Source organism: Nelumbo lutea, chromosome 4, assembly GCF_056320005.1.
Source record: "Nelumbo lutea isolate HS-2025 chromosome 4, American lotus-T2T, whole genome shotgun sequence".
NCBI classification, from domain to species: Eukaryota; Viridiplantae; Streptophyta; class Magnoliopsida; order Proteales; family Nelumbonaceae; genus Nelumbo; species Nelumbo lutea.
Window position 1 is genome coordinate 89858589 of NC_142687.1, and position 25680 is coordinate 89884268.

Genomic DNA, 25680 nt, shown 5'->3' on the forward strand with positions numbered 1-25680 from the left:
AATATTATCTTCAAAGCTCTCTACAATCAGAGTGCTAACTTAAGCATCGGAGAGCCCCTGCCAGGAAAATACCCCCAGGTCCTCTGATTCACTTCTCGCAAGTCCCTCAGCTCCCGCCGCCTACAAAGATGAGGAAAAGATGTAGTTCTTGCAGGTCCCTCAGCTCCCGCCACCTACAAAGAGGAGGAAAAGATGGAGTTCTCGCGGGTCCCTCAGCTCCCACTGCCTACAAAGGAAAAAAGACCACCTCATGCTGAGGGCAGTCGGGTTGCGCTGCACCAAGGAGCTCCACCATTCTCTAAGTCACAGGCCGCCTAGTGGGGAGTTCGCCACTAGGTAGCTCTCCACCAGGCTGTTCGCCACCAGGGAGCTTGCCACCAGGCAGTTCATCACCAGGCAGTTCGCCACCAGGGAGCTCGCCACGAAGGAGCTCACCACCAGGCAGTTCGCCACCAAACAGTTCACCACCAGGCAGTTCGCCACCAGGCAGTTCTCCACCCGGCAGTTCGCCAGTAGGCAGTTCGTCACCAAGTAGCTCATCACTAAGGCACGTCACCACCGAGTCAAATCACGAGGTACTTAGCCAAAAAATTTTTACATCACAAAACATTGGTACGTGGCCGAAAACGGTTACATCAATTGGCGTCGTCTGTGGGAACACGCTACAAAAAGCTAAGTTCTCATCCTACAAAAGCTAAGTTCTCATCTTACCAAAGCTAAGTCCTCACTTTTTAGAAATTGAAACTATCACTTTATAGTTTACATTTTTTATGAACTCAAAGACTATGCAGGGAGCTAACGGACTAAGTAGCTCTACCAACCTTACTTTCAATTCAGATAATGCCTCATTAGCCCTCTCCACAAGATCCCCCCTACAAAGATGAGCTCTTCGTGGCTTCCGCGGGAGTTGGCAGCCAATAGACTACATAGGCGCCCTTACCGGTCGAGCCTCCCAAGGCTCCTGTGTGAGCTGACAACCTAAAGTTAGTAGTGCTGCCCCCGAAGGTCGAGCTCCTAGTAGTTTCTTGTAGGAGTGGGTGACCGGCATTACGAAGCTGATGCAGCACAATCATAGCTCGACACCTCACAAACAAAGCCTATGGGCCACATTACTACTTAAGACCCGATCGCCTCTTCGGCACGGGCAAAGTCAAAATAGAGTAGACTATGAGTCACTCCCAAAGCCTATAGACCACATTACTACTTTAGACCCGATCGCCTCTCCAGCACGGGCAAAGTCAAAAAACAGTAGACTACGAGTCACTCCCAAAGCCTATGGGCCACATTACTGCTTAAGACCTGGTCGCCTCTCCGGCATGGGCAAAAGTCAAAGAAGAGTAGACTACGAGTCACTCCCAAAGCCTACAGGCCGCACTAGGAATTGGATCAGCACTTACTAGCTCGTCAATTTACGGGCCAAGAGAAATCTACTCCCTTCGTTGAGTTACTCTCAGCTCGGGAGTGGGGGGCAATTGATGAGGGTAGATTTGGCCCTCCAATGGAATTGTGACACGTGGCACCTCATGCCAACTAAGTATGGCCTCCAGGCAGCTCGCCACAGGCAGCTCGCCACAGGCAGCTCGCCACAGGCAGCTTGCCACAGGCATAGGTAGTGGCTCGCCATAGGCAACTCGCCACAGGCAGCTTGCCACAGGCATAGGCAGTGGCTCGCCATAGGCAGCTCGCCACAGGCAGCTCGCCATAGGCAGCTCGCCACAGGCAACTGCCAGGGCTTGCCACAGGCAGCTCGCCATAGGCAGCTCGTCACTTGTAGAGAAGCTCGGTACAAGAATAGTTTGGCGTATCGCAAGAAGATCTCTTGCCTGACGACTTGGCCTGGACACCGACCCACTGACTGACACGGGCACTGACCTGATGACCTGGCCTAGACACCGACCCGCCAACTGACATAGGCGCCGCCATGACAACCTGGCCCAGGCGCCGACTTGGCCGCCTGACACAAGCGCCAACTTGACGATCTCGAGGAGTTCACCACCGTACCCCGGTTCTGACGGGATGTGACAAGTCTTACTGTTTGGAGGCTTTTCACCCACCTAACCCGCGAGGGCTCCTATATATAAAGACCTCACCCGCCAAAGCGGGGGAGGAGGGAAAAAATGTGGAGGTAATCCCTGCTCTCTATCTCTCTCGCTCCTCCAATATTATCTTCAAAGCTCTCTACAATCAGAGTGCTAACTTAAGCGTCAGAGAGCCCTCGCCGGGAAAATACCCTTGGGTCTTCTGATTCAGTTCTCGTAGGTCCTTCAGCTCCCGCCGCCTACAAAGATGAGGAAAAGATGGAGTTCTCGCGGGTCCCTCAACTCTCGCCACCTACAAAGAGGAGGAAAAGATGGAGTTCTCGCGGGTCCCTCAGCTCTCACTGCCTACAAAGGAAAAAAGACCACCTCATGCTGAGGGCAGCTAGGTTGCACTGCACCAGGGAGCTCCACCATTCTCTAAGTCACAAGCCGCCTAGTGGGGAGTTCGCCACCAGGTAGCTCTCCACCAGGCAGTTTGCCACTAGGGAGCTCGCCACCAAGCAATTCGTCACCAGGCAGTTAGCCACCAGGGAGCTCGCCACCAGACAACTCGCCACCAAGCAATTCGTCACCAAGCAGTTAGCCACCAGGGAGCTCGCCACCAGACAGCTCGCCACCAGGCAATTCGCCACCAGACAGTTCGCCACCAGGCAATTCGCCACCAGGCAATTTGCCCCCAGGCAGTTCTCCACCAGGCAGTTCGCCACTAGGCAGTTCGTCACCAAGTAGCTCATCACTAAGGCACGTCACCACCGGGTCAAATCACGAAGTAGTTAGCCAAAAAATTTTCACATCACAAAACATTGGTACGTGGCCGAAAATGGTTACATCACTTACTATTTATCACAATTGTCTAAAACTTTCGTAATTATTTTAAAATTCACAAAATACCCTTCTTGTAACCTGTTCATCGTCCTCAACCTAGAGCTCTATCTTCTCCCCTCCCTCATCTCCCTCCATGTTCCCATGGCCAGCTAGACGGAAATTCCAAAAGAACTCTTAGTTCGTATCCGGAAACGGTTGAAGTTCATCAACTATTTCCGCTTTTCCACTGTTTGCCGCTCCTGGAGATGATGCACTACCACTGTTTTTGGAAACAGTTGAAATTCCAGAAGAGCTCTTCTCCCTCCTGCTTTTCCACTGTGCAGCACTGGGATGACAGTTGAAATTCCAGAAGAACGGTTTTCTTGTTTGGAGTGTTACCCTGGCAGAAAGAATTTTTTTGATATTTGAAATTCTCCTTTTAATTACGGAAACAATATTCCAAGGATGAGCACAGAAAGCAAGGAACATCCTCATCCTCTTCCCCGTTTTACAAGTGGCTGACTGGTTCCTGGCTTTTATAGCTTCATCAAAAGCTTGCTTGGCAAGCTGGCAGGCTCTTTCAGGTGAGTTCATAGTTTCCTAGTAAAAGACTCAGAAATTCAATGCCAAACCCAATCGGATAGGATGTGTGGGAGACAAATCAGACCGACAATGCTCAGCTGAAGCAAATTTTTTTATGTTGGGTTTTATTTTGAAATTTTGAGGAATAATAGAAGATAAATTTGGCTGATAACAGTACTTTTAAAATAATATATAAACAATAAAGATAGAATTAATCAATTAGATAAATCACAAGAGTAATTTAAAAAATTTGCCCTATCCAAAAAAAAAACAAAAATATCTTAGAGATAGAAAAAATGAAAAGACTTGCATCTACCAATGGAGCATATCCTATGATACTTTGAACTATGTGAGCTTATACCACACTTATAATCATCTAAGACTTGAATTTGGGGTTATTAATGTCTTATTTTGGGATTTATTGGAATTTCCTTAGTGTATCTATACATATCCTAAATTTTCACTATATCCATGCGTATTTAAATCATATCCAATATTTCTTAAATTTGCCTTTGCAATACTACTTGCATTTCTGATACTTTTGGCCTTGTTTAATATATGACTTGCACAAACCACAAAACCTTAAGTTTAAGAGATCCAGTCTCAGCATAAGGCGGGTAGGTTTAGACGTTTAATTTCATTGGTTATGTCATCACTCCATTTAGACAAATCCAGACATATGAGGAGATTGTTCCCAATTCACGAGGGGTAGGCGTGGGCAGAAGATCCGGAGCCCATTTAGACGTTTAGTTTGGTTGGTTACGCATCACCCCAAACGGCCCGAACAGTACTAAACTTACCGCTTGACATCCTTATCTTGGTGCTTGATCAAAAATAAAAATAAACATATCTCAGTTACTTAATTCTGCAACGATGTGTGTGTGTGAGAGAGGGGTTAAAAATAAAAGAACAACCTTCCCTTTGTCCCTATTTGTGCATCTGTTCACCGAAAAGAAAAAAACAAACAAAATATAACCCTATTTGTGCATCTGTTCTCTGCAGTTAAAAGAGAATGGGAAAAAAAACTGCCGCAATACCCACTTTTCATTACCAAATTGATCATTATTCCATTAAGGGGTTCCAAACCGTAAATTGCACGTAATCCTGTATAACCGGATAACCTCATCTAACAAAAATGGACAATAATATAATACATCAAATGGAACACAAGTAATTTACATAGGAGTAAACTACCTAAATGTTCAGTTTATCTGTCCATTTACCTACTTCCTCCATTGGCCGGAAAAATGTTCAACGCCGTCTCTTGCAAGTTTCGGATTGTACAAATATTACACGAACAATTTGATGATGGATCATGATCGCCAACTGGAAAAAAACTAGCTCTTCTAATACTCAATCTATGTAAACTAGATAAGGGCTCATCTTCTGATGCTTGTATTTTTCGGTGTAAGTTACAACAGCTACTGCAGAATAGCTCCGTTGTACCCAAATTTGTCAGATTTGAGCTTGGCTGAACAGGAGATGGAAGTATAGTTTCCGCATCAAATAAGAAGCACCATAATATATGATACTTCAAAAAGGAATCTGTTTGCGTCCCATTATATATATGCAAGTGAGCTTCGGTCAAGGTCAGGCTGTGGGCGACCCCGAATTGGGGTTGGGGGTCTTTGAATGTTAAGTTCCTGCAGAGACCCAAAATGTACAGGATGGAACAAGTCAATTACTGTATGGACTTCCTTACCATATGCAATTCCAATTTAATCTTTACCTGCATCCATGTTTCATCTAAGACGCGTTCTGGAGATGTTTCTGGTGACTGAAGAGGAGGTGGTAAAGGATGAATCAATTTTGGAACTATAACCAATCCCCTACCAACAACCAGTATAGCTCCCGCATTGTTTGCCGTCCCTGAATCAATAATCAACTTAGATGCAAATATAGCAGATTGGTGCAGAAAGGGAAAAAAAATTTTCAAACATTGCTTACCACAGTAGTTGGTTGCAGAAAATAGAGTTATCAACTGTCCCTGAGCAAACCGTTCGAAGCCATCCATCACACATTCATGTGCTCTTATAATGAGCTGTAGTTTATTTTTCTTGCAGAAGTCTGTGACTCGATCAGGCTGTGATAATAATACCAAATCAAAATATGTTCCAAAAGTGCATGCAGTGAAGAATGCCTTGCAATTATTCAAAGCATTAGTTGTACTCTTGCAACACTCGAGTGAAACAAATAAAAATTATCCTAACCAGGAAGGTGATATTAATGTTGTAACAGAATACCAAAATATGATAGCATGAGAAAATACCACTAGCAGTGTCAATTAGTTCCTGTGGTTTACCAATTTTGTGACTGTTTTTGATGAATAAAGATTAATAAAATTGGGGTGCACCACGAGGGCTTCCCAGGAGGTCACCCATCATTTTGTGACTGTTCTTTTAAAAAAAAATAAGTATGCATGTTATTTGATGAGTACTGTGAAAGTCCACTATAGGATAAGTACTGTGAAATACAATGAGCAGTACACTTTCTCTTCCCTTTTCTGAGGGCAATAGGAAGGTTCAGGTTATCGGTAATGGGATTAATAGAATAAATGGGAACTGAAACAGTAGAGGGATCAAGAGGAATACTTGAATCCGTGTCAACTGAATTTGAAGTCCCCAAGGAGCCAACAGGAAGTGATATGAGTTCTGTTGTAGTGGAATCAACCTCCCTGTGAAGTCTTTGTCATGAGTAACACTGAGAAGCAGGACGCAAGGGAGGTGGTAAGGTAGGTGACACAGGAGGATCAGGCACAGGAATGGACACAGGGACTAGAACTGGGAGAGGGATAGACTGCTCACTCACTTCCCCAAAACACTCCCCCTAAGAAGGATTCTTCGAGAAGAAGTATGTTGACTAAAAAAAAGTGACATCTATAGTAACATACCAACTCCCAGAGACTAGATCATAGCAGCAGTACCCTTTCTTATTTTCTGCATATATAAGGAAGACACACTTCTTTGCCTTCGGGTCAAAGCTTCAAACAATAAGGAAAAAGGATATGTGCAAAGCAGACACACCCAAACACCCCAAGAGGAATATGAAACATCTCCCCCTTAAGCAAAAGGAGACTGAATGGACCCTGTTAATCAAATATACTGTTGTGAGAACTACATCACCCCAAAACCAAACTGGAATTGTAGATCATGCTTCTTGCAATCTCAACAATGTGTCTATTCTTCCTTTCTACAACGCCATTCTACTGTGGACTGTAGGAACAACTGCTCTGATGGACAACACCATATTCTAACAGATATGAAGCAAAGTGTTTTTCAAAATATTCCCTGGCATTGTCTGATCTGAACACCTTTATTCGTGTTCCAAACTGTGTTAGCACCATCTGATGAAATTGTCTTACCAAGGATGGTACCTCATCTCAGGATCTCATCAAGTAAACCCAAGAATATCAAGAGAAATCATCCACAGATAAGAGAAAGTATCGATGACCACCCATAGAAGGAACATGATAAGGTCCCCACACATCAGAATGAATAAACACCAAAAAAACACATTTTATTACTAGCTTTAAAGGAATGTCTACAATGCTTTCCAAGTTGACAACCTTTACACTCCAAACTTGACAAACTAACAAACTCAAATAACTTGGGAAACAAAAGACCCAAAGAAGAGAAAGGCAAATGACCCAAACGATTATGCCAAAGCATAATCTGACCCACTGACCCTAACTCACTATCCCTACTGACATGATGACTTTGATGAAGAGGAAACACATCTAGGAGGTAGATTCGATTCACTTCACGGCCAATCCCAATTGTCCTCTTTGAATCCAGACCCTATAAGATACAATGACCAGGAGAAAAAATTACTGAATAGCTCAGATTCTTAATCAAACTACTAACAGATAACAAATTAGTGCTCAATCTAGGAACATGAAGGATAGATGGAACGGAAATGGAATCACTAATCTTGACAGACCCCTTCCCAGCAATGGAAACATGAGATCCATCAGTTGTGGAGACCCTGTCTCTGCTAGAACAGAGCTGGTAAGAAGAAAAAATAGTGGAGCTATGGGTCATGTGCTCTGAGGCTCTAGAATCTATAATCCAAGGAGGTCCCTCCTTACCTGAAGTAGAAACATAATTTGCAGTGGCATGTGAACTACCTGTGTGAGCAAAGGAAGTAGAATGAACTCCACCAGAACCACCTGTACCTTGTTGTCCGCCTATTGCTGAACTAGAACTGGCTATATTCCACTGGTTCAGAAATTGCCCATACCTCTTAAGTTCGGCCCTTACTGTCCAAAGCAGTTGTAGTAGGAGGGGCCAGAATGTCACCAGTGACTGCCATGTGAGCATTTCCCTTCTTATTTTTTAGTCTATTCGGCACAAGATGTGGATGAAACTTCCAAGTATCTTTTGTGTGTTTAGGCTTCTTACAGTAGTCACAAATCAAATATTTTTTGTCTTCCTTCTTGATTTCACTACCACCCCGGTCTCCACCTTGTTTAGGTCTCATAGTACTAACCATGGCTGACTACTCAAACCCAGAATTTTTCATCATCACATTTCTCTTGCTCTCCTCCCCCTGGTTTCATTTCACTCCCGGGCTTGTTTTCAACTCCGTGACCATCCATACTTCTCAAAAGGTGCAAAGAAAATTACTGTAATATGCAAGAAGATCAAATGAAACACTTTTGGAACCAACGACACCTTTCCGGTGCCCTAGATGGTCCTCCTACAAAAGATTCATTTTCTGCGGAATGGAAGAAGAGAGAGAAGAGGCAACCACTCTCTACAAAAACCTCCAAATCAGGCAGGACTTGAACCGCCCTCTATAGAAAACTCCAAAGAACCCTAAAAAATTAGGGTGCCACTTCCTAGGTCAAAATTGAAGAGTCCAACAGAAACATGACTCTCCCCCTTTTCTCCAGTTTTTCCTGATTTTGATGAGAAACCCTAGGCCAGCTACAAGGCAAAACAGATTCACCAAAAAATCCAAAAATTAGGCTTACCTGAGATCTTTGATCAACCTCTTAAATCACCATGCAGTCGGCCAATCTGGGGCTGCATGAGAAAACAACTCAAGGAACCTTCAGCCCTCTAATACCAAGTAGAAATCATTGTTTATAAATCAAGATGAATTCCTTGTGAAGAGAAAGCAGATGATGAAGAGTTTCAGCAGTAGAAAAGAAAAGAGAGGAAAGAAAGAGTGGGATGTTAACTAGATTGAATTAGTTCTGGCCACCAATCCCTCATTATATTTTATACTTAAAAGAATGAAAGATTACAAGAATGCCCTTAGTAGGGCAGCTACTAAAGTAGTTGAACAATCACAACTTGAGAACATAAGCTAATGGGCCTAAAGCCCAACAGCTTCCTAACTTAACAACTTAAAGTAAGAACAAAAAACAACTAGCCCCAATAATTAGAAATCGGCCCAACTCAACAAAAGGATTCAATGTTAATGACCTCAACAGGAATGTGTTCCACTTTTTGCACTCCTCCCCCTTTATTCCACACACCCCCAGTCCCCTCAATAAGGGAAAGAACTTGGACTCTAAGTTTTGATGGAAGTGCCTTGGGTAACCCTAGAGTTGTCGGCATAGGGGGAACCCTAAGAAATGAAAATGGGCTCATCTGCTGGGTATACAGTGGACCGACTGGAATAGCTAACTCTACAAAGGCTGAAGTGTTAGCAGCTCTTACAGGGATTCACCTAGTCAGCAAACTGGGTATTCAGAACTTCTCCATTGAAGGTGACTCAGCAAACACTATAAAATGGTTAGGAAAACAAGAAGTTGGACCGTGGAAACTTAGTCACTTCTTAACAGAAGCAAGAGATCTATTGGCTCTTACGAATGTTTCTCTATACTGGATTCCAAGGGAGCTAAACACCATTGCATATGGATTAGCAAAATTAGGTGCCACTCTAGAGTCCTTGTATTGTGATAAAACCCCTCCCGTGTAATTCTCAGAGGTTTGACCCCTGTTATGTATTTGTACACCTTCTTGTGCACCTTTCTCTCTTTTTAATGAAATCGGTTAACTTTTTTTCAAAAAAAAAAAAATTCCCATATTTCATGGTGTAGAGTGGAGAACGGAGGTTGACATTGACAACTTATTGTTTATGGACTCAACTCAAAAGGAATGAGAAAGGGGGAGAAACCAAAGCCCAAAAAGGTAATCAGTGGCTATAACTTGTCATACATTACAGTTCAACTAATGGTACTTTAGCACACTTTTTTTTTTGATAAATATGTAGCACTCTGTAGAGAACACTGATGTGGGCCCCACAGCTACGGTCCCACTGTGTTCATAGGGTAGAAGGTGTTCTAGTCTTCCTAGGGTTAGTTGTTGGTCATTTAGTTGTTTCAGTTGTTATTTATTTCAGTCTTATTTTGCTCTATTTGTTATGTAAAGACTAAGGGCAGATCTGTCCTTTCCATGTAATGAGCATAACCTATAAATATTAAATAAAGTGGCGGCGGCAAAACATTAAGTTTCTATTCCTCCTTTCAACTCTTGTGTACTACTGCTCTTTCCTCCCTCTTTCTCCTCTCTTCTCTATACATTTTTTCTTATTTTCAAACCTGAAATCTATTACGGTTCAAGACTGATAACAGTTCTGAACATCTACTTGGTATCAGAGCTAGGGTTTCTCATGTGAGTCTAGTCCAGCCGACCACATGAGAACCATCTAAGGCTAGAAGCTGAGAAGGTAGAGTTCGTTGACTGGTTCTTGGAGATCTCCAGAGGGTTTAGCAGTTGTTTGAAGAATTGCCACAGTTGCAGCGTGTTGGTGATTAGGAAGAATCAGAGAAGGCTAGGGTTCGGGTAACCTTGGAAGGCAGCAAACAACATCCTCTTTGTAAGTTTTTTTATTTTCTGAGAGAAGTACTATCAGAGAAGATAGGTTGGACCTATCTAGAAAGGGCAACCGAACCACTCTAGGGTTTTATCTTTCTATTCTCTAGGGTTGTCTTAACCCTACGGCAAACCCTAATACTGGGCTGAACCTTGTGATCTAACACTGCAGCAAACCCTAATAGTTCTCTCCTCAACATTGATCAGTTTTAGGGTTTCATATTAACCCTACTACAAGCCTTATCCGTACGGTACTGCCTGGAGTGTACAACTGAGAATTTGCTTTTAGGACTGATTAAAACCCTAATTCTGCTTTAGCATATCAGATTATTCTCCAAGCTGTTTTCAGTTTTCTTTTGGGGTTTCGAACTCTTCTAAGGGGATGAAAACTGTACGGATTGTTGCTGTTGTGTGTGGTAATTGGTTTCAAATCAGTTTTATACCTGTTTCATGCACATCTACTGTGAGTACAGATTGGTTCTATACTGATTTTGTGATTGTGGTTGATAGTCCAAGTGCTGTTTTGACTGTAGTAACCCTAATTTTGAGACTACTGGCTCTTGACCAAAATGGAGTTTAAGAATCAGGCAGAAGGTAGTTTTGGGAACAGCAGTTATGGTGGTGGTTCCGAGACAGGTTTTCAGATTACAACTGTAAGATTTGATGGATCAAACTATTTGGAATGGGCCCAATCAGCCATGATGGCTATTGGTGGAAGGGGCAAAGTAGGGTATCTCTTGGGAGATGTGACAGAACCTTCCAAGGGAGACCCTATGTATACCAAGTGGGTCCAAGAAAACTACTTGGTTATGACATGGCTGTGTAATTCATATCAGTCGAAATTACTTGTGGGCAAAGACAGCCAATGAGATATGGGATGTGATGAAAGAAACTTACTCCCAACCCCTTAATGTTGCCAGGGCATATGAATTGAAATGTGAGGTGAATACCCTTAAACAAGGAGAGAAACCGGTTTCGGTCTACTTCTCTACCTTGAAGTCCTTGTGGCATGAGATTGATCACTTAGAGACTCTTGAGTGGGAGAGTCCCAAAGATGCTCAGACCCATAGAAAGCACATCGAGACAAACAGGGTGTTTGAGTTTCTGGCAAGACTAAATTCAGAATATGATATTGTGAGGCAGCAGATTTTGACCAGAGATAGTGTGACCCTCACTCAGGCATACTCCTTAGTGCACAGTGAAGAGACCAGGAGGAAAGTCATGATGCAACCTCAGCCGCTTACACCTGCCTTGGTAGTTGTCAAACCCAAAACAGGAGGTGATTCAGAGAGGGACAGAAAGAATGAAGATAAAAGGGATGTGGTATGTGAGCATTGTAAGAAACCTAAACACACAAAAGAAACATGTTGGAAGCTGCATCCACATTTGGTCTCGACAAAGTTGAGAAACAAGAAGGGTAATGCTCATGTGGCCGTGACTACTGATTCAGCATCCTCGTCTGGCACAAGAGGCACACCCTTAGAGACCTTAACTGCAATTCAAGCTACTCTAATACAGTTGGAAAAGGAAGTTGGCAACTCAGCTCAGTCACCGCAGTCACCATCAGCCCCTGCCACATCAGCCTTTGCACATTCAAGTACTCGAGCCTCAGCCTACCATGCCTCTGCTTGGGGAGAGTTCTCGTCGAGAAGAGTCAGTGGATAAGAAGTCACTTGTTTCTCAGGTTGTGAGTCCGGTTATGCTTTGGCATAACCTTTGTCTTTTCGATCCTTAAAGAGTGTGTTCCCTACTTTGTTTGAGTCTGTTGAGTCGTCTCAGTTGAAATGTGAAAGTTGTGAGTTTGCTAAACATTGTAGAAACTCTTATTCATTGAGTAATAAAAGGAGTAATAGTTCTTTTGAGCATACTGATGTTTGGGGGCCATATCACATTCCTTCTATGGATGGGTACAGATATTTTTTGTTATTTGTTGATAACCATACTCGGTTTTCTTGGGTTTATCTTATGCATTCACGAGATGAGGTTCTCGCCCTGACCCAAAACATCCACCAAATGATCCTAGCTCAGTTTGATGCCAGGATCAAAGTTCTTAGATTTGATAATGCAAAGGAATACTTTGCTAAGCCATTGGCATCGTACCTTCTTAATCATGGGGTTATCCACCAGAAAACTTGCCCTCATACACCTCAGCAGAATGGGGTTGCAGAAAGGAAGAATAGGCACATCTTGGAGGTGGCTAGAAGTATTATGTTTACCTCCAATGTCCCTATTCGCTTCTGGGGTGATGCTATCCTCACGGCGGTATATCTTATTAATCGGGTTCCTTCCCGGGTTCTTGATATGAAACCTCCTTTGTCCCTTCTATACTCCAATGAAGAGTTGTTTACTATTCCCCTGAAAACATTTGGTTGTACCTATTTTGTTCAGCTTCTCGGTCCCCATCACTCCAAGTTCGAACCCAAGGCCTCCAAATGCATCTTTCTTGGTTATGCACAAACTCGAAAGGGTTATTGCTGCTATGATCCTGTCTCAGGGAAGAAGTTTGTATCCATGGATGTCACTTTCTTTGAGGAGACACCCTACTATTCTTGGGTCTCTCCTCAGGAGGAGAGTAGTGAGCGTGGGGATTTGGGTCATTTTCTTCAGGGGGAGTGCAGTGACAACAGGGTTAATACTTTTGGGGCTGTTCCTTTACCTATTCCATTAGGTGATGAGGGCTACAGTAGCGAGGGTGGTCAGGGGGATCAGGAGTTGAGAGTCTATCACAGGCGATGCAGGCAGGTTGATCCCGGTCATCAGCAATCCCAGCCAGCTCCAACCTCCTCAGCGACTCCAAGTCCAGATATTATAGTCCCAGGGCCCACAGAGACTCTTTCCATTGTTTCCACTTCACCCCCTGTAGACGACCTTGACCTTCCCATTGCCATCCGTAAAGGAAAACGGCATTGCACCACATCTACAGCCCACTGCATCTCCCATTTCTTATCCTATGATCACCTATCTCCCTCCTACAGGTCCTATCTCACTTTCGTTGCTAATGTCCCTATTCCAAGAACAGTGCAAGAAGCCCTATCAGTCCCGGAGTGGAGAGGTGCAATGCAAGTTGAAATGGATGCCCTATTGAAAAATAATACCTAGGAGCCAGTTGATTTGCCCAAAGGAAAGAAACCAATTGGATGCAGATGGGTATTTACTGTGAAGCATAATGCGGATGGTTCCATTGAGAGGTACAAAGCTCGGGTAGTTGCAAAAGGGTTCACTCAGACTTATGGTATAGATTACTTAGAGACATTTGCCTCGGTAGCCAAGATGACCACCATTCGAGTTCTATTATCTCTTGCAGCGAGCCACACTTGGCCTTTGTACCAAATGGACGTTAACAATCCCTTTCTGAATGGGGACTTGCAAGAAGAGGTTTACATGCAGTTTGCCTCCTGGATTCTATGATACAAAGGCAGGTAAGAAGGTCTGCCGGATCAATAAGGCATTGTATGGTTTGAAGCAGTCACCTAGAGCTTGGTTCGACAGATTCAGACTAGCCCTTGGGAAGTTTGGTTATGTATAGGCCCAGTCAGATCATACATTGTTCATCAAGAGGGTGGAGTCCTCTCCGACACTACTTGCAGTATATGTTGATGATATTGTGGTGACAGGAAATGACATCCATGAGATTGAGTCCCTCAAACAGCTCCTTCATCAAGAGTTTGAGGTGAAAGATCTGGGTGCACTACGGTATTTTTTGGGTATTGAGGTTGCTAGATCTAAACAGGGGATCTTTGTCTCTCAGAGGAAATATGTTCTAGATCTGTTGGCAGAAACTGAAAAGCTAGGTGTCAAACCTGCGGATACACCCATTGAACAGAACCGCAGGATTAGTGCAGAGAGTGGGGAGCCTCTTGAAGACAAGGTTATGTTCCAACGATTAGTGGGAAAACTCCTATATCTATGCCTCACTTGGCCAGATATCAGTTATGCAGTTAGTGTTACCAGTCAGTACATGCATTCTCCTAGAACCACACACCTTCTAGCAACAGAAAGAATATTAGCATACTTGAAGAGATGCTCGGGTAGAGGTATATTGTTCAAGAACAATGGCCACATGAAGGTGGAGGTCTATATGGATGTTGATTGGGCTGGAAGTGTTGATGATAGAAGGTCTACCTCTGGATATTGTGCTCTTATGGGAGGTAACCTGGTCTCTTGGAGGAGTAAGAAACAGAGTGTTGTCTCCCGATCTAGTGCTGAAGCTAAATACAGGTCAATGGCTAACGGAGTGGCTGAAATTCTTTGGCTGAGATAACTACTTGAGGAGTTGGTATTGAGTATGAGAAGCCCATGATGTTGTATTTTGATAATCAAGCGGCTATTAATATAGCACACAACCTGGTGCAGCATGACAGAACTAAACATATTGAAGTTGATCGACATTTTGTGCGTCACAAGAAGTGTGTCTCCCGTACATCACCTCCAACATGCAACTGGCAGATATCCTCACCAAAGTTGTACCACGAAAGAAGCTAGAGGCGGATCTATCCAAGTTGGGAATGATAAACATTTATTCCCAGCTTGAGGGGGAGTGTAGAGAACACTGATGTGGGCCCCACAACTACGATCCCACTGTGTTCGTAGGGTAGAAGGTGTTCTAGTCTTCCTAGGGTTAGCTGTTAGTCATTTAGTTGTTTCAGTTATTTATTTCAGTCTTATTTTGCTCTATTTGTTATGTAAAGACTAAGGGCAGATCTATGCTTTCCATGTAATGAGCATAACCTATAAATATTAAATAAATTGGCGGCGGCAGAACATTAAGCTTCTGTTCCTCCTTTCAACTCTTGTGTTCTACTGCTCTTTCCTCCCTCTTTTTCCTCTCTTCTTATTTTCAAACCTGAAATCCATTAGGGTTCAAGACTGATAACAGTCCTGAACATCTACTCACTCATAATTTAACAATATAAGTGGCATTAAACAGAATGGAATGGCAAAATTGGATTCATGTAGCCGACCCCATACAGTTGGGATGAGGTTTAGATGATGATGATGAAGAATTAAATAAATGATACTTAGATATCAATAATAGGTTCCATCCATATATCTAAGGCAATTTTTATGTATTGAATGATAGAGAACAATATGTATGATACCATAAAAGTTCAAATTATGGATATATTTTGGATTTAGATATTGCAGTTTCAGTTCTCAGCAAGAGGGAGAGAGAGAGAGAGAGAGAGGCAAAAATGCACTTAGAGAAGTTCAATGGATTGAGAGAGCATACTCCAAAAGTGACAAGACCAGGTCCCCTAGCATTTGGTCTCAAACCCTCTATACTATCATTTTCTGTGGGATCAGACCTGCAAGGTATAGCAAACATTTGCAGTAAGCTAATTATATATAACACAAAAAATGTCAATGTGCAGAGAGGACTAAAGTTAAAAAAAAAAATACCATAGAAGGTCCATTAGAATGATAGACCCTGTATCCATTGTTATAGGTCTTTCAAGTTTCTCTATTTGTTCTACAGAGTGGATCGACCTTCCAATGCCACCATGCATGCAGATAATTTTCTTCTCAATAAGTGCGGCAAGTGGAAGAAAGTTGAAAAGCTGATTGAATCGTGTCCATGCCCATATCCCATCACTCTCTCCCTACAAAAAAAACATCTTTGCTCAGTATTGCTAATTCTGGCTTTCAATTCAGACAAAAAAAACATGAATATTTGTAATACCATTCTCTCAATGCATTCGAGACGGAAACCAAAAAGTGCGTTTATGTCAGCGGCCTCATGGTTCCCACGGATTAAGTGAACATTTTCAGGATATTCAATCTGCAAAAACCAGAGCCAAGGAAAAAAGTGAATGCAATCAACAAAAAGTGCAACCTGGAACACTATTAGTCCTTTTAGTTGCAATACTTGAAATGGAATAAACTTGCCTTAAGAGCTAGAAGTAAGGTTATAGTCTCCAAGCTGTGCTGTCCGCGATCAACATAATCCCCCAAAAACAAATAGTCAATATACCTGAAACATCAAATATATGGCTGCTGAACAACAATTCCATGGAGATATATCAGATTACTATCAAATATCGTAAATTTTAATAAAAAATTGGGAAGTTGTAAAAGTAGAAGAGTAGCTAGCAGGGACTAGGCCACATATCAGGGTGCTTAGGCACTTCAATGTAACATTGTTATTTTTTTAAAACTTTATTTTTAAGGCTAAAGATAGTAGCATATGGGTGTGTTACCCAAGATGATTTGTGGAATGTTTTTTTATGGTATTCTTCTATTCAAAAAGGGTACAAGTGTCTTGATAATGTGTTTGGGTAACACTTTGTTACTATGGAGATTACCTTTTCTAGTCCACTCCATATTTTTCTACTGCATCTCTTCAAGGGGAGAGTTTGTTGGAACCTCTACACCTAACCAATGTCTCTTCCCCTACCCAGTATCCCAATCTTTGATGTTGTAAAAGATCCTTTAAGTTTATTCTCAATGGGCTAAAAAGGGAAAAGATATTGAGGCCTCTGCTGAACCTCCAAAACAATTGGAGTCCTTGAATCCAAGCCCAAGTATGCAATCTATTGCTCAAAGAAAAGGAACATAGCATTGTGCCTATGATGCCAAGATACTTACACATGCCTAGCATACCAATGTCAGATATGGTATTCAATACTCCATGGATACTTTTTTTTTTATAATTAACTCCATGGATACTTCTAGATGTACTTTATAGCATTAACACATTTGAAGTATGTAAAATGGAAAGTTTTAACAAATTATATCATAAAAGGACCTGCACATATTAGAAATTTAATTAAACTTGGCAAGACATAAGTCTTGAAAATGACATTTAGCTTCCTTCACAAAGTAGACATAAACATATGATACAAGCATATTTCATGAGATACCCTACATCCCGACCTGTATCCATGTCCATGGTTTTAGGAAATGGAGAATCAATTTAATTAAAGTTTATTATACAGTCCTAGAGAGATAATGTGATCAGTTTTGGAAAAGGATGGACAAATGGATATGTTGACCTAATTAAGGATATGTATGAGAACACAACAACCGATATTGAAATTCTTGTGGGAAAGACATTAGATTTTTTTAGTTGTTGGGTCTTCCTCCAAGGCTTAACATTAAACCTTGTTTATTTGCACCAGTCATGGATGAATTGACTAAACATATTCAAGAGGAATTTCCATGGTGCTTGTTGTTTGCTGGTGACATGGTATTAATTGACGAAACCAAAAAAAGACTAAATGCAAAGTGAGGTTTATGGACAGATACCTTAGAAGCAGGAGGTTTTAAAATAAGTAGGACTAGAACAAAACATATGCAATGTAAATTTAATAATAATAGGACTGCAAATCAGGCTGCACTTAGGATTGTTGAACAAGAGATAACTCAATGTGGCCTCTTCCTTGCCATGGTTCAATAATCCATAACAAGGAAGATGTGTTACAAATTAACTCCTGGCCCTGATAGACCCCATTCCAAATGATCCCTTATAGCTCCTGCTCTTGCTAAGGAATCAGCCAAAACAATTGCACTCATAGGAATCAAGTTGAACAAGCTATTCAAACTCTTACCCAGGATTCATGCCTTGCTAACCAAAGATAGAAATCCCCATGGGACCTCCGCTTTTATCTTCATCCACAAAATTATGGTTTGACAGTAGCCTTCCACGTCAACATCTTTCATCCAATTCCTGCTCAACAGATCTAGGCCTTTGTTTAGTGCCATTAATTCTGCCCTTCAGCATTACCTTGTCCAATTCATCCCACAATATTGCTGTTATGGTCTCTTACGACAACCCCCACCCCAGACTGTCCTGGATTACCAAGACGGCAGCCGTCAAAATTGAGTTTTAATCTGCCTACAGCCAGAGGACTCCACACTTCCTGCCTTTGCTGATTTCTGATTCTTTTATAATAAAATTAAATTTTATTAAAAGGAAAAGGAGAGAATACAAGAAGGTGACCAAACTAGCCTCTAAAATAAAAAAAGGAAATAACACTTCATCTTCCACAAACCAACACCAGCCTCTAAAAAAAACTCATCAAACTAGAAAAACCAAACAAACAAGAAAACCAACCCACCATCATACGATAGCCTACCTACCCAACACAAACCAAATAACAACCACCCCACTAAACCAGACAAGACTAACAAAGCACCCTACAAAGAATAGTAAAAATTCTTAAAAAAATCCACAATCTTATTTTGGAACCTCACTGCTACAAATTTTCTTTGATTTCTTCACCTCCTTAGCAGGTCCAACTCCAAATAAACCACATTCTAATCTTGTGCTACCCTTACCATAATAAGATCAATAAATCTTTCAGCCTCCACTTCTTTGTTTTTGAAAATTCTTACATTTCTCGCAATTCACAAGCCCCAAATAACTGCTGCCCTTGTGCACTAACATAGTATACAGTTAATGATTTTTATTAACATATGAACAGATTATATGTAAGGATAATGTGTCAAGAACTCCTTAAAGCCAACCAACACAAAATAGATTAAAAGCTCCTACCTTGGGGAATTAAACCCCAATACATATGAATTCTGTTAACCTCCTGCCTTTGCCAGGCTATCTGCTAGGCTATTGAGTCAATTTTTTTTTCTTTCTTTCCTTTTTAAGAGAGAGAGAGAGAGAGAGAGAGAGAGAGAGAGAGAGAGACTATTGACTATTGGCTCAGTTTGTTTCCTATAGTCATACGCACGTTATGTCTCCAGCAGTTGAAGGAAATCCATATTCATCAAATAAGCGCATTAAATCACCAAACTGTCCATGAAGATCACCAAATACTTTAACTGGAGCCTTCAATTGCAGAACTGTTGGCTCTTGCATGAAGATCTGCTCAGCAGCATAGCAAAGCTCACCCACTTCATAAGAGTCTAGGAAAAATCTCCTATTAGCAGGAGCTTTCCAGTTCCGTGGCCTAAGTAGAAAAGAAATGATCTGCAATAGAATAAATGGCAATAAACCAACTGAAATTAACATACAATAATTAAAAAAAAAAAGAGCCAAGAGTTCAAATAATGCTTACCTTCTTATGCAACCCCTGAGGGGACCTCTGTCTAGTGAAGAACTTTTTAGTAGGATATGATGGATCACTGCTTGTGGGGACCATTCGTCTGCTCTCATTTTCAAACTGATCCAAGGACAGCTGCCTTACCAGACCCCCTAGGTTGCCAACAGTCTCTTTCGCAACCACAACCTGTAACATCAGGATCATCAAGTACTTTTAACTTGAAAATGATGGAAATTCTACATATATAAATGGTAAGGAAAGATACATACAGCTCTAGAGTGAAGGTGGACATCAGCCTCGTTATCACTACCATCTGAGGAGTGCTCTGGGACATTCAAGTTGCTCTCTGACACAGGTGCTTCTTCTACAGGAACTGCAGATGTTAACTTCATGGTTTGCCAGACAGCACTGACAGCCTCAGCTTCAGCAGTTGAAGCTGCCACCAACTTCTCAATAGAATTCTTGTCCATGCTGGTAGAAATGGGAAAAAATGCACTTTCTGTAAAATTGTTGTGAGTCAAAATAAGTTTACCAAATAATAGACAAGGAGTAAGCTATTGGATATAAAACCTTAAGCCACCAGAAGGAATCTCCATTCTGCCATCTGAAGGTGGTGATACATAAGAACTTGCACTTGATTGATTTGTTTTTGCACTCACCATAGGCGATACTTTCTCAGAGTTTAATATAGGCGAGTTAATTTCAGACTGAAATGGTGAATTTTCTGCAATGAGAAGATCATCCAGCAGCATATCTGCAAAAATTAATTTAAATACTGTTAGGTTGAAACACAAACATAATGACAAACAAGAGTGAATCAGATGCCACAAACAAACTGGTTAATTGCATTGCTTCATGAAATATGTGATAAATAGCCAGACATTAATCTCCTAGATGCAAACAGAATTTACATTATTTCAAATCTATAGTATAAAATACAAAAAACTTTTTCTGGGAAATGTCATCATCATCTAAGCCTTGTCACAACTATATTTGGGTCAGCAATGTCAGCTACATGAATCCTGTTTTGCCATCTATTCTGTTTAAATCCATATCCATTGTTAAACTATTGGCGCTTAAATTATTTTTTACTACTTCTACCCAAGTACATTTTTGGTGTATCCCAGGCCCTTGTAGCCCCTTCAACTTGCAACAAATCAACTTCTTACAGCTGCTGTTGATGACCTTCCATGCATGTTAGCAAACCATCTAAGTCTACTTTCTCTCATTTTATCACCTATTGGTGCTACTCCTATGTTCCTACAAATGACTTTGTTTCTAATCCTATCCTTTCTAGTTTTTCCACTCCATCTTAGCATTTGCATTCTGCCACACCCATTTTTTGGGCATGTCGCCTCTTGACTAAACAACACTTGCTCCATACAGCATAGCTGGCCTTTCAACTGTTTATAGAATTTTCCTTTTAATTTAAGTGGCATTTGTCTATCACATAAAACTCCAGATGCACTCCTCCATTTTTCCCATCCTGCTGGACCTGCTCTAATTCTATGGGTGGCTTCTTCATCAATCTATCCCTTGTTATGAATTGTTGAACCAAGGTGCTGCAAAAGGTCACATTATCTCTTGGTCTCTGTTTCGACTGCTGCTACAGTAGTCCGAACAGGAAGAGGAGAAGAAGAAAAAGAAGAAGAAGAAGAAGAAGAAGGGTCTGTCGAAAATCTGATGGTTAACCCATCCAGTCGACCCCCTTAATCTATATTAGATTCTAATAATGTTTACAAAGACAGAAATGCCCTTACTTAAGTGTGGGGCAGAGTAACTCTAATAACACTGCCACATAAGCAAGTTACTTAATAAACAGAAGAAGACTAAACCACCCCTATTCAGCACATCTTAACACTCCCCCTCAAGCTAGAGAATATGTCATATAATCCCAGCTTGTTACATAGATAGTTCACTTTCCCTGAGCTTAGAGCCTTTATAAACAAATCTGCCCACTGGTCATTGGAGCCCACATGTTCTTTATTTATCTCTCCAGCAAGAACCTTCTCTCTCACAAAGTGGCAATCAACCTCTATGTGCTTTGTTCTCTCATGAAAGATAGGATTGGATGAGATATGGAGTGCAGCTTGGTTGTCACAGTACAATCTCATAGGTTTATCCATGTGAAACCCAATTTCTTATAGGAGATTCCTCAGCCACACTAATTCATAGATAGTGTGAGCCATGGCCCTATATTCGGCTTCAGCACTGCTTCTGGCCACAACCGTCTGCTTTTTACTCTTCCATGTCACAAGATTTCCTCCTAGAAATGTGCAATAGCCTGTAGTAGATCTTCTGTCACTCACTGAGCCTGCCCAGTCTGCATCTGTATACCCAACTACTTCAAGTTTTCCTCCTGGTTTATACAATAGCCCACGGCCTGGAGCTCCTTTCAAATACCTCACAATTCTAAGGACTGCATCCCAGTGAGGTATACGAGGGTTCTGCATGAATTGGCTCACCACACTAACTGCAAAGGAGATGTCGAGTCTCGTGATAGTCAGATAATTCAGCTTTCCCACTAGTCGTCTATACCATCCAGGATCTTCAAATACTTCTCCTGTATCACTGCTCAACTTAACATTTGGTTCCATAGGGGTCTCAGCCGGTTTTGCACCTAACAGTCATGTTTCTTCCAATTGATCAATGACATATTTCCTTTGACACAGATTCACACCTTGTTTTGACCTGGCAACCTCTATTCCCAAGAAATACTTTAATGTTCCAAGGTCCTTTGTTTGAAAATGATTTTGCAGAAATACCTTTAGTTTTCCAATCCCCAATTTATCACTACCAGTGATGACAATATCATCCACATAGACCACTAATAAAATCTTCCCAGCTTCTGAGTCATAGCTAAACACTGAGTGATCAACCTTGCATTGCTTCATTCCAAAACTCCTCACCACTTCGTTGAACTTCCCAAACCAAGCACGTGGAGATTGCTTCAACCCATAAATTGTTTTCTTCAGCTTGCACACCTTACCACCCTCCCCCTGAGCAACAAACCCAGGTGGTTGCTCCATATATACCTCCTCCACTAGATCACCATGGAGGAAGGCATTCTTTATGTCAAGTTGAAGGAGAGGCCAATCATACATAACTGCCAAGGAAATTAGGACAAGAACGGAACCAATTTTAGCCACTGGAGAGAATGTCTCCATGTAGTCCACACCATACAACTGTGATTAACCTTTAGCAACAAGTCTGGCCTTCAGACGCTCCACACTACCATCTGGCAAGTATATCTCAATATACACCCATTTACATCCCACAGCATGCTTACCAGGTGGAAGAGTAGTAAGTTCTCACGTTTGAGTATGTTGAAGAGCAAAAAGTTCCTCCTCCATTGCCCGCCACCATCTAGGTGAACTAAGAGCTTCTTGAACATTGTTAGGTATGGAAATAGAAGACAAAAGTGAAACAAACTGGCGATGTGAGGTAGAAAGACGAGATAATGAAACAAAATTGGAAATGGGATGGAGTGTAGAACTACGTTTACCTTTCCGTAAGGCAATGGGTAGGTCAAGGTCTGAGGGTTCAGCAATAGGAGCCATGAGAGGATCCGCAGATGAGGTAGAAGCAGGAAGAGGGGCCGGTGTCGTTCGACGTGTGTACACTTGTCGGATCGGTGGTCGTTCAGTGGTGACCTGCACTGGATGAGGAGATGAGTCTACTCCAACAATAGCCTCTAGAACTGAATCACTGACAGGAAGAGGAAGAGGAGGTAAGGGTGAGGACAAGGGTGCTTCATGACTGGAGAAGAAGGGGAGAGACTCAAAAAAGGTGACATCAAGGCAGACATAGCACTTTTGGGCAATGGGATTGTAACACTTGCACCCTTTTTGAGTCCGAGAGCAGCCAAGGAAGACACATTTAATTGAGCGTGCATCTAGCTTGTCTACTCCAGGGTTCAAATTATGAACAAAGCACACACAACCAAAGACACAAGAAGTTAATGGAAACGGAGATAAAGTGGGAAACAAGATGGAGAAGGGGATCGACCATGAAGAATAAAAGAGGGCATCCGATTAATGAGAAAACATGCAGTGAGTACAGCATCACTCCAAAACCGTTTAGGAACATTCATGTGGTGAAGCATAGACCGAGCAATTTCAAGAAGATGACGATTCTTCCGTTTAGCCACCCCATTTTGTTGAGGGGTAAAAGCACACGAGGTCTGAAAAATAATGCCATGTTGTTCTAAATACTATTGAAACGAAATAAGAAAGTATTCACGACCATTATCTGAACAGAGAACTTTGATTGAAAGACCAAATTGTGTGCGTATTTCAGCATGGAATTTTTGAAAAATGGAAAATAATTCACTTCTTTCTTTCATTAAGTAAATCCATATCATTCTTGAACAATCATCAATAAAGGAGACAAAAACTTGTACCCATTATAAGACTCTATTTTGATTGGACTCCAAACATCTGAATGAACCAAAGAAAAAGGTCTCAACATACAACTCTCAACTCTTGGACTGAAGGACACACGACGGTGTTTACCGAACTGACATGACTCACATTGTAAAACTGACAACTGACTCAATGATGGAACCAACATCTTGAGAACCTTAAGAGATGGATGTCCTAGTCGGCAATGCCATTGTAGAGGAGTAAGGGAAGTCTGAAGTGCAATTGAAGATCCACCACCGTCAAGGTAATACAATCCACCAGCTTCATGCCCCCCACCAATCTTCTTCCCCGTCTTGAGATCCTGAAAAACACAAGTGGAAGGAAAGAAGGTAACAGAACAGTTAAGAGCTTTGGTTATTTTACTAACAGACATAAGATTGAATGGAAACTTAGGTACATATAAAACAGATGATAAGGGGACAGAAGCCATGTCAACATTACCAACACCACAGATGGGAGATGAGGACCCATTGGCAAGTGTAACAGTTTGTGATGTGGAGGTTTCAGAAAGAGAAGAGAACACACCTGGAGTCCCGGTCATATGATCTGAGGCTCCAGAGTCAATAATCCAGGAATGAGTTTTAGATGACATGCAAGCAATACCTGATTGGGCATATGTGGCAGTGGTATGTTGTGAAGTAGTTTGAAGGAACTGTTCATACTCATCACGCGGAACACTCAGCATCTCCCTCCCAGAAGTAGATGTAGATGTGGGAGGTGTTCGGTCTGCCAATTTACTATCACTAATAGCAACCTCTTCTGCTACAGCATGATTAGCCCATTTAGAGGGAGGGCTATGTAGGTCATAACAAAAATTCACTGTGTGTCCTTCCCTATCACAATGAGTACACTTCCTCATAGAGTTATTTTTTCCTCTGCCACAACCTCCCCCTGAGTCACGGCCACCCCGACCAATCATGGAATTGCCACGGCCCCCTCTGAGATGACCTCCCCCTCTTGTACTATGTCCACCACCTCTAGTTGTCACAAGTGTTGATCTATCAAACTGTGTGGGGTTCTCTATCTGTCCCAAAGAAATTCTACAAAGTCTTGAGAATACTTCCTCAAGTGTAGGGAGAGTAGAGCCCCCCAATATTTAAGCTCTAACTGGTTCATATTCCGACTTCAACCCCTCTAAAAATCTTGTAACATCTAGTTGCTCCCTTTGCTGTTGCTAAACTTGAATATCTGGAGTAAGGGGATGATAGACATTGAGTTCATTCCTTATATTCTTCATGCAGGCATAGTACTCTTCTAGTGTTTTGGTTCATTGTTGTAAATCAAAGTACTCCTGATACAATTGATATACTCTTGTTGTGTTATCTTGTCCAGAATATAGCTTCTTAGCATGCTCCCATATATCCTTAGCCGTATGAAGAAACATGAAGTTGGCACTGATTTTGGGTACAGCCAAGTCATGATTTGAGCATCTTCTTGTTCCCAATCATCAAACCCTGGAGAGTCAACCGGTGGCTTCTCATCTCTTACATGCTTTACTTTCTTCTTTGCCTGGAGAAAAACTTCCATAGATTTAGCCCATGGAACATAGTTCTCATTTAACTTAATTGAGGTCATTTGTACCCCTAGGTAGTCGAAGGAAATTACTACACTAGGTTTCTAATCATTGTAACAATCTCCTATTGCTGCCATTGTATTCTTTCACAATTGCCTCTAACTTTACTTCTCAGCTACAAGCTGATTGATGTTGTTCAAAGTTTGATATTTCAGCACCTATTGCAGCCTCTAAACACAACAATGGAAGCACACACTTGTTCTTTTTCACACTACTGCTGACTTCACACACTTACATCCCACATAAGCATCAGTTTACCATTCACTAATCACAAGTAGGCCCTCTTAAAACCACTCAAAACAAATTGTGCATCACAAGCACCACAGCACAGTCAAATCTGTTGCACCCAGTTCAGACTTGTTTAACACACTTAAGAGGGCATTACACAACCACAAGGAGTTCGGCAAGGTCACTGCATTCTACCTTACACCACTC

General features: G+C 41.8%; 1 protein-coding gene across 2 annotated transcripts in view; it reads right to left on the minus strand.

The window, feature by feature from the left end:
• Positions 1 to 4451: 4451 nt before the first annotated feature.
• Positions 4452 to 25680, minus strand: part of LOC148861697 (serine/threonine-protein phosphatase BSL1-like) — a 34330-nt gene continuing 13101 nt past the window's right edge. For both annotated transcript variants that reach the window (XM_088982919.1, XM_088982920.1), the window contains exons 11-21: positions 19819 to 20002; positions 19518 to 19719; positions 19264 to 19434; positions 18937 to 19175; positions 16139 to 16223; positions 15933 to 16031; positions 15653 to 15852; positions 15483 to 15558; positions 5373 to 5508; positions 5155 to 5294; positions 4452 to 5068 (exon numbers count right to left, since the gene is read on the minus strand). In XM_088982919.1, the coding sequence (XP_088839045.1) occupies positions 4985 to 5068; positions 5155 to 5294; positions 5373 to 5508; positions 15483 to 15558; positions 15653 to 15852; positions 15933 to 16031; positions 16139 to 16223; positions 18937 to 19175; positions 19264 to 19434; positions 19518 to 19719; positions 19819 to 20002 (1616 nt within the window). In that variant the 3' untranslated portion in view covers positions 4452 to 4984. The remainder of the gene's footprint in view (positions 5069 to 5154; positions 5295 to 5372; positions 5509 to 15482; positions 15559 to 15652; positions 15853 to 15932; positions 16032 to 16138; positions 16224 to 18936; positions 19176 to 19263; positions 19435 to 19517; positions 19720 to 19818; positions 20003 to 25680) is intronic.